The following is a 10,000-nucleotide window of genomic DNA, read 5'->3' as shown; positions in this document are numbered from 1 at the left end:
TAAGTTACGGACCGAGTTTTTTCCCGTTGATTTATGGCCCAAGCGCGAAGCGGGCCATAAATCAACGTGAAAAAACGAGGATCCGTAACTTACAGTACGGACCGAGAAAACGAGGTTAGTAAGATATTTATTATATCTCTGAGGTTAACCGGCGCGCGGGCAAGGAAACTAGTCAAAGTGAAGCGGAAGGTTCAACTGCCACAAAGAATGCCGTGCCAAAATCCCAAAAACTAAATCTTCTTGGCTGTTAAGTTTGAAATAGTTGCTTGCAAGATTCAAACAGTTTTCAGTACAAGTTTATGCAACAGAAATGACATGAAAAACTCGCTAGATGATGTTTTGTCGAAATTTTAAATTTAGCGGGCCGTACAGCGGGCCGTACTGTAGAATGCGGCCCGCTAATTTAGCCAATTACAGCGCGCGTACTATCTGAGAGATGTAACAAAGTAATATAATTGTTTCCGGCCCACACTCACTGTATGCGCAGTCATTTACACTAAAAGGTTCTCTCATCAACTGGAAGCAGGTGAGTTCTGGATAACAAGCTTCCGCAGAGTTGCGGCCACTTATTTAAGTGTTTAAGTAACGGCAGATAGTGAAGTAATTTAAAGCAAGTCTGACTAATTGCTCAACTAGAAAATAAAATTCATTGCAAAAATCTAACGGTTTCAAAAGAGATGGGTGAAAAAAGATTTTGCAAGTTTTATGCATGATGACATTGTGACTATTCACCTCTGACCAAACGAACAAGGGCTTGCCGTTTTGCTTCCGTTACCGAGAAGCAAATTTTATCGATAAACTCGGCTGATTATAATAATAATAATAATAATAATAATAATAATAATAATAATAATAATAATAATAATAATTTACATTTATATTGCGCAGATTACATGAATATATGATCACCTGCGCATTACAATGATTAAAAAACTAAAAAGCACAACAATATAAAATGAAACCTACAATAAAAATAGATAAATAAAAATTAAAAAACTAGATAATATAGCTAAATGCAAATATATGGATAATTAAAAATTAATTCCTATTAAATCGTAAGTATGAAAGCGAGCCTAAAAAAATGCGTTTTTAACATATTCTTAAAATTGTTCAAAGATCCACTGTTGCGAATTTTACTGGGGAGCGAGTTCCATAGCTTTGGGGCGGCAACACAAAAAGCCCTGTCCCCCAATGTTCTCTTAGTTCTCTCCGGTGGCAACTCAAGGAAAAGCTCATTGTTTGATCTCAAAGAATAGCGCGATGCACTCTTAACACCAATTAAATCATTGATATATTCCGGCCCAAGCCCATGAATAGCTTTGAATGTAATTACTAATATCTTAAATCTAATTCTAAAATGCACTGGCAGCCAGTGAAGCCTGAAAAGCACCGGCGATATGTGATCAAAGCGGGAAACATTGCAAATAAGGCGCGCAGCTGTATTTTGGACTCGCTGTAACTTAGACAACTGTGTTTGCGGCAAACCATATAGTAAACTGTTGCAATAACTTGTGTGGTACATACTAAAACAATTATTCCCCTCAGTGTCGGTAAAAGTGGTGGAAATTGATCTCCATTTCGGTAAATAATCGTCAACTATTCTTAAATGAAAATGAATCACATGCGAAATCGAAAAACGTGAGTAATTCTAATCTTAAAGGAAAAGCGAACTAACAATAGCCGTACTGTCTCAAAACGTCAGATACATATCGAAACCTAAAACTGTTACTCAAATAAAGGAAGGTGCAATTAAAGAAGGATTGGATTCCATATAAGTAACGAGGGCGTATTCTTAATTAATACACCATTAATTACAAACAATAGCTTAAAATTGATGTCATATGCATTAGGGGGAAAAAACTCTCTAAGACCTTTTCGCTTTTATTTTGTCCACTCGTACTCTTTAAATTAAATTACATTGCACAAGCCATCTAGTTCCCATTTCCAGTTTATTTTAGCATTAAAAATCAAGAGGCCTTCATTACCTGGCTTGGTATCGCCGATGTTCAATCTGATGTTTGAAACTATTTTTGTGATATTTTCATTTCCTTAATAATAGGTAAAGGTAAAGTCTCCGCTTACGAGCCAGAAGGCTCATCAGGCCGGCGCTTATCTCCGGTTTCTGTAGCATGAAGCGACTAGGAGTATTTGTACTCCCCCCTGGATGGGATGCTAGTCCATCGCAGGGTTACCCCCAGCATTACGCCGGTACCCATTTATACACCTGGGTGGAGAGAGGCACCGTGAGAGTAAAGTGTCTTGCCCAAGAACACAACACAATGTCCCCTGCCAGGCCCCGAACCCGGACCACTCGATCCGGAGTCGAGCGCACTAACCATGAGGCCACCGTGCCTCCCACTTCCTTAATAATACTTTCTATTTTATATATATAAATTTTTTTTTGGGGGGGGGGTGGGGTGGGGGTGGTGCGTTTTTGTTTTACGTATTTTTCCTATAGGCTATTTTACACTCAAGCTAAACCTTAAACAAAAAGGAAAAAATAAATAAAAAATGTACATATCTTTAGCTCTGCTTTTTAAGTTTAATGTAGACAAGAAACTTCATATTAAACTTTGCTAATTGCTATCGGTGTGTGTATTTACTTTCCGTAGAGAGCTAAAAAGATTATAAAAGTCTTAACTAATTGCAAAAAAACCTAAGAAGAGTCTAAAATTAGCCCTCTAACAAAATCTAAGAAGGTTGTTTCTTCAAAACATAGTACTTGAAGATATACTTAAGTAAAGTAAAAACCATAACGGATTGTTGAACAGACCACTTTTTTAAAAGCACATTATTCTAAATATAAGCAACATGAACACAACTTTTGGCCCATGCACTGTTCAATAGCTTTCACTTCCCATTATGTGATAAACGCTTTTTGGCAATGTTCTTGAGCTTTTTGACAATTACAAATGACTACTAATCGGTGGAAAGGACACCTGTAATATCTTTTTCAAACACTTGCAACATGAAAATATCTTTCTTAAAGGAAACGTATTGAGCAAAATTTGAACGAAAAGGACAGGATGGTAAGGCTGGAAACCAGGGCTCAGTTGTTCAAAAGACGCTTAGCGCTAAACCAGACTAAAAATTAACCAAGGTATTTATTTCTCTACTCCCACATATTGTTCAACGCTGAAATTCGCCGAAACATTACATGAAAAGAAGTCAATCTTGAAAAACAAAAATCGGCAAAAGAAACTTTCACCAAAAACGTGAAAACATGAAACAAAAGTTTACGATCGCCCTGGATTAGTTAATCGAACAACCGGGCCCAGAACTCTAAATTGAGATACAAAGCTAAGAACTTTAAGCGTTTTCGAAACGTTCGCGTGTTGTGCGTATGTAAGCATGAAGTTTTTTTTTTTTCTTTTGCAGACATTTTTGTTCTCACACAGGTGTACATCATCTGCGACCAGCCTTTACATTTTCGCCAAAAACCAACGATTAAAAGAGAAAGACCCCAGGAATAACGAAGAAATGAATATAAGATATTTGGATGCTTTTAGCACCGAGTTACTTTCGCAGCTGTCCTTGAAAAAAATATTGCCCTAGTTGAATGTTATTCGTCGAAAAGTAAATAGAAATCAAATACAACATCGAAAACAAGCTGTCAGGTGCTAAGGCAGTCCAATTAAGTTCGATGCTCAAGAGACAACTGCACTCTCCGAAAACCGCTGAATGAATTTGCTAAGTATTCAAGACATGTGGGTCATTTTTAAGGTGGCACAACCAGGTGCGTCCCACCGGACCCTTTCATACGAGTCTTCATGAAACTAAAGGAAACCGCAGCATTTCATTAGAAGGAGTGCTAACTACCAGAGAAGAACACACTCCCTCAGCGGGGCACCCGTTGCTTTCCTTTTCCTATTTCTTTCTGTAACAACATAAATTCAATTTAAAGACTCTAAACCTAAAGGCATCCAAAACAGTACCAAAGTTCTCTGATCGTTGAAACAGTGTACAGGAACGCTTCAGACAAACAACGAAATCCTCTGTCTTTTTACCAAAGATCTGCTAGTGATGTGAAAAAAAGGAGAGGGATCATTTCATCGAGGTCTGTTCATGGAAATTGCTATGCATAGATCTGCTAGTGATGCAGTAAAACGTTGAAGTAAGGCACATATTTTATCCAAGTCTGTTCATGGAAATTTCTATAGATCAGCTAGCGATGTTGTAGATAGTTAAAGTATGGGATTTTATCCACACATGTTCATGGAAATTTCTATTGATCTACTTGCGAAGTGGCAAAAAGCTAAAGTATGGGATCATCATTTGATCGAGGTTAGTTCATGGAAATTTTCATAGATCTGCTAGTGATGTGGTAAAAAGCTGAAGTATCGGTTCATTTGATCCAGGCCTGTGCATGGAAATTTGCATAGATCTGCTAGCGATGTTGTAAAAAGTTAGAGTAAGGCATCATATTTTATCCAGGTCTGTTCATGGAAATTTCTGTAGATCTTCTAGCGATGTTGTAATATAAATAGTTTAAGCATGAGATCATTTGATTCAGGCCTGTTCCAAGCCTGTTCCACCGCACACTGGTGGCTCAGTTGGTTGAACGCCGGGCTGCAATGCGGTAGGTCTTGAGTTCGACTCCGGCCGGACCCTCACTCAGGGTCTTAAAATAACTTTGTAATTACATCTGCACATGGTTAGACTTTCAAGTCTTCTCGGATAAGGACTGTAAACCGGAGGTCCCGTTTCATAGCCCTTGTTGCAAATTAAATAGTGTGGGACGTTCAAGAAGCCACTCACTATTCGATAAGAGTAGGGGACGTAGTCCCTGGTGTTGTAGTCTGACCTATCTGGACAGAGCCATCTCTCGCTTCCTAAAATAATTGTAGACTTCGTAATAAGCAGTCTGGCTAAAGTCCCCCACAAAGCATTGTAAATTGGTCCTGAGAAGCCCCGAGGGGAGAGACTAATATATTCACTTCACTTCACTTCATCTGCTAGCTATGTGGTAAAAATTTATAGTACAGCATCATGTTTTACCCAGGTCTGTTCATATAACTTTCTAGAGATCTTCTAGCGATGTTGCAAATAGTTAAAGTATGGAATTATTTTATCCAGGTCTGTTTACGGAAATGTCTATAGATCTACTTCTAAAGTGCTAAAAAAGCTTAAGTATCGGATCATTTGATTCAGGCCTGTTCATGGAAACTTCCATTGATCTGCTAGCGATGTGGTAAAAAGTTGAAAGTATGGGATCACATTTTATCCAGGCCTGTTTATGGAAATTTCTATAGATCTCCTGGTTAAGTGGTAAAAAAGATAAAGTATGGAATCCTTTTATCTAGGTCTTTCCATAGTTGTTTAAAAAATAGTAAGTTAACTATCATTCGTCTTCGAAACTTATTAGTTGACAGTATCGTAAACACAAGTGCAATTGGGTCTTGTCGCACATGCATTTCACGCTAAAGTTTGTTTTCCTTATCCCATAGTGTGCGGTACCTTGGTCAAAATTTGAGAGTAAGATCCTTATATCATCCAACGTTCTTGAAATTGGCAAAAAGAACCTACTTTAGATTTACTTGGATTACCAAAATTGCCAGACACACTATTCAGGGGCACCCAACGTCAATTTTCGGAAAATATCTGCTCGGAAGACGATTTGAGATCTAGAATTTTCGGAACATTTGTTCTAAAATTTCTTGCTTGCCTGTCTCAGTGTCCTAGGATTTTCGAACATCTAAAAAATGGTATAATTGCCCATTTTTAACGGATTTTTACCCTAAAAAAGGTCACCTAGAATTTTCGGGAGCCTTTTTTTCTGGCTGAAATATTTGAAAAGGTAAGTTTTGGTCCCTATAATTTTCGGATAACTAGACTTTCAGCTAGAAATCCGAACGGATAAAAAACATTTAGGGGATAAAAATATGCCTATATCTACCGATTAAATACCAAAATACGTTTAACAATGCAAAGTTAAAGTGGTTTTGAACTATATTCTCATTTGGTGCCGCTGACTACTAAAAGATCATGATGATCAGGTTTGCTGCAGCAAACCCAGTGAACAATACGGATTTTCAACTTTATTTCTGTTTTTGTTGTTTAAAGTTAAATTTACCAAACATATTTCTATATTTGAATGGCAAACAAGAAAAGTTCGGAGAGTTAATAAAACGAATTTTTATTAGCAAGATCGTAGCAAAATACTGCAGACAGGTGTAACAATTGAGTTAAAAACTCTTTCAAAACGAAAAGGGAATTTTTATATCTTTAAACCGTTGTGTCATCTTTCGCGATCATTTCATGCCCTTCCGAGTTATGGAATAAAGCAGAGGTGTTCTAGTGTTTGATTAATAAGAAGAGTCTTGAAGAAAATATAGAAAATGAGCGATGACTGTTGTACGCGCACGATGCCGTTGGTTGTGGGATAATTATTGTGAAGGACAGTCGCGTCTTTATCATTTGTCCGAGAAGTCCTCTTACTTTCACAGCGTTAAATATTACGATGTTTTCGCAAAGTGGATGGGTGGAGTAATGCCACGTTACAAATGAACATTATGGGTTCAACGAGGAAAAATAATCGTGCTGCACGAGCGGAAAGCGTTTTAGGTCTTTTAGTACACTTTTTTACCGTTCTCTGCGAATTAGGCCCGTCCACACAGCTGGAAATTTTTGTATCCGCAATTATTTTTTTCCAATACAGCTTGTGTCCACACGTATCCAGCGAATAGCCCATTTTCGAGTTGCTGTATGTCTCAGCAGAAAAAAATGAAATTTACACTGGGAGCCTGAAATGTCCGAACACGTTTGGATAGAGCCGGCACCTTGAGACCAGAGAGACGAACAGCACTTGTCGCGAAAGAACTCCAACGATACCGCATAGACATCGCTGCACTTAGCGAAACTCGTCTTGCTGACGAAGTGTCCCTGAAGGAAGAGGGAGGTGGATACACCTTCTTCTGAAAGGAAAGCCGCAAGCAGAAGACAGGATTCACGGCGTCGGGTTTGCCATCAGAACAGCTCTGCTGAAGAACACACCAGCCCTGCCAGTTGGAATCAACGAACGCCTCATGAAAGTGCGCATCCCTCTCAGCAAGATCAGATACCCCACAGTTATCAGAGTATACGCTGCCACCCTCACCAGCCCAGATGAAACGTACTAAGGAGCAGTTCTATGAACAATTTGACCAGGTGATCAGGTCAACTCCCCCAAGTGACAAACTTATCATTCTCGGAGACTTCAATGCCAGGGTAGGAAAAGACGATAACAGCTGGGAAGGCGTTCTTGGTAGACACGGAGTAGGTAAGGTCAACGACAACGGCCTACTGCTCCTCAAAAAGTATGCCGAACACAGCCTGTGCATCACCAACACCTTTTTCAGGATGGCAGACAAATATAATACCACCTGGATGCACCCGAGGTCAAAACATTGGCACATGATTGATTTCGTCATAGTACGCCAACGTGACATTAGGGACGTCCGCTTGACCCGTGCCATGAGAGGTGCTGAATGCAGGACCGACCACAGACTGGTCCGTACTGTACTCTTGCTACACATTGCACGGCCTCACAGAAAGCAACCCAAGACTGTTAGAGCTTCATACAATGTCGCCGGTCTGGGAAATCCGTTCCGCCTGTCAAAGTTTCAAGTTTGGTTTGACGAGAATGACGAGAAGATCAAGGATGTCTTCCATATTAAGAACAAGGCTTTCATTGAGTAACCTGCGATCAGGCTCTATTTTAGTTTCGCGTGGTACGTAATGCGGAGTTGGCGAAACGAAAAATAGAGCCTGACCAAATTCCTCTTCGAAATTCCTTCCGCCCACTTTTTTTGATTGATTGACATGTCCTTCATCGGCCAATCACATTTACTTCCATTACACTAATACACGCGTGGACGGCAGATTCACGCTATTTTGTTTTGACCAGAGTTAATTACCGTGGGAGGAATATTATAAACGAATTCGAAAGTTACCGTAGGCTTTAATTTGAGAAAAAAACAAATAAAGCATGGGGAATGTTTTCGACCGCTATATTGCGGCAAAGGCCGGTGTAATTCTCCCTCCGAACTTCACTGAATGTGCATCCTATTTAAGCTTGACATCTTAATTTGTAATTGAGATAACCTAGCATTTTGTCGTTGGACGGTTTGGCAATAGATTTTTAAAGAAAAAAAAAAAGAGAAATACATTATTCCTTTAACGTGTTTGCCCATGAAGGTTTCTTTGGTGATTTATTCGGGTAATACCTTCATGATCAGTTTCAGTGTATTTCTAGAATTGCGCGCAGTAAAATCATGATAGGTTTTGCTGTTAATTTTTTGATGGAGTACGAACAGTAAGATGCACTCGCAAAGTTTCTTTTATTGCTGTGCAATTGATCTCTCTGGAAACATGTCATTTTAGTTTCTGGAGTGCGAGTTTTAAGTTAAATCAACTGGAAATATTATGAAGTGTGCAAACAAACCGTGTCATGTACAGTAAATAAATAAAGCCGTTTGATACACAGATATTCAAAACATGCATTCGTGTAACTAAACTTGCGATTTTATCAGCATCTCCTCCTGTTGATATATATGTCCCTTGTCTCATCCAGGAAACCAATATGCATCGGCTTTCATTGTCATTTGAAAGAACCAGCTATTTAGCTTTCAAAAAATCAGGGAGGTTTGTGCCAAAGTACTTTCAACCATATGGCCACAGAGCTCGACAACGGAATCGCTAATTTAACTCGTTCCAGATATTCAAACCCGATTCTGGACAAGTTATGAGATGTTTCAGATGGCATATCTCCATTTATACAAATAAAATCAAGTTGCACTGTCCACGGCATTGTAAGAACAAAAGGGAGCAAATTTTTTCGTACACTTATAGCTACTTATGGCGGATTAGTCTCGAGGACTTCGCGAGAGCTCCGCGCAATCACGATGGCATTTTCACTTCCGGCGTTTCAACAGCCAATCAGATCACGAGTTTGGTCGGCCAAAATTTGGCCGACCGTCCGGAATTATTGAGAGACTTTTGGTCAGGCCCAATTTTAGCGAGCGACGACATAAGAGAACATATGGGCGAAGCTAAAAATGGGCCTGATCGCAGGTTATTCATTGAGTGGCAAAACAATCCGTCCTCCGTCTCTAAACGTGACAAATTCAAGACCCTACAGGCCAAAGTCCAGTTGGATCTCACCAACTCTGACTGATACAAAAGGTTTAAACCTCTTAGCCTCGCTACTGATCCAAGCAAAAAACTATCTTGCTATCCAGGAAAAGAATAACGTTCTTGGATTCGTCCACAATCATATGGTCTTACACAGTCGGGAGGCTAAGACTGCACCCTGAGGCTCCAGGCCGAGTATGGTCAATTTCTTCAGGGGTGGAACCCTAGATTTTGTTGCAATGAATTGTACGTCGTACTCTCCACTTGACAGCTGCCATCGTGCATATGCGCAGTAACCGAATTCGTCTTCAATGTCATCAGACAAAACACAATACAGGGCGGCCAACTACATCAGGCGGTGTAAGACATCTCTCGAATCTTGTGCAATTGAGGCTCATCATTTCTTGAAACAGGTTGGTTCATTATTGTTGAGTTTCCGAGGGTAATTTCATGTCCCAACCGACGCTCTTTTCCCACATCTCCTGTAGTCTTATTATTTTGGCTCTGATGAGAAATGCGGATGCAAAGCCAATTGGATCGTAGTTCCGAGCAACCAGGATCTTTCTCTTGGAAAGCATTCAATCGGTTCTTGCGAGAGTAGTAACTCAGGTTTCACCTTTTTTAAAGGTAAACATGTCTGTGTGACTGTTCTATGCCACTCCAAATACCTTTTCTTCATTAACTCCTTGCAAAACCGCTGCTTCCTATCTCTCTTCCTTTGCTTTCTTTTTTTTTTAAATTTTATTCATAAACAGTACAACAATACGTACAGACTTACGGAACAAAAACACCTACTATCTACAGAGACATTATTCGACACTAATACCTAATAAACTACTTTAAAAACTTCGACTGGCAATACATTACGTTACCTACTGGCTATAAACTA

At 39.4% G+C, this 10,000-nt stretch overlaps 2 protein-coding genes across 2 annotated transcripts in view; both read left to right on the top strand.

The window, feature by feature from the left end:
* LOC138011857 (uncharacterized) overlaps positions 1-10,000 on the top strand; it is a 330,121-nt gene that overhangs the window by 71,730 nt on the left and 248,391 nt on the right. The gene's annotated exons all lie outside the window — the stretch shown is intronic.
* Positions 7,105-7,677, top strand: LOC138010128 (craniofacial development protein 2-like). The gene has a single exon (XM_068857081.1). It carries the CDS (start codon positions 7,105-7,107, stop codon positions 7,675-7,677), a length of 573 nt encoding a protein of 190 aa, XP_068713182.1.

Source organism: Montipora foliosa, chromosome 7, assembly GCF_036669935.1.
Source record: "Montipora foliosa isolate CH-2021 chromosome 7, ASM3666993v2, whole genome shotgun sequence".
Taxonomy (NCBI): Eukaryota; Metazoa; Cnidaria; class Anthozoa; order Scleractinia; family Acroporidae; genus Montipora; species Montipora foliosa.
This window is presented reverse-complemented; position numbering and strand designations above follow the sequence as displayed.

What these genes read in the sequence shown, in the direction of transcription:
- LOC138010128 (XM_068857081.1), top strand. Translation starts at nt 7,105, where the DNA reads ATGAAACGTACTAAGGAGCAGTTCTATGAACAATTTGACCAGGTGATC.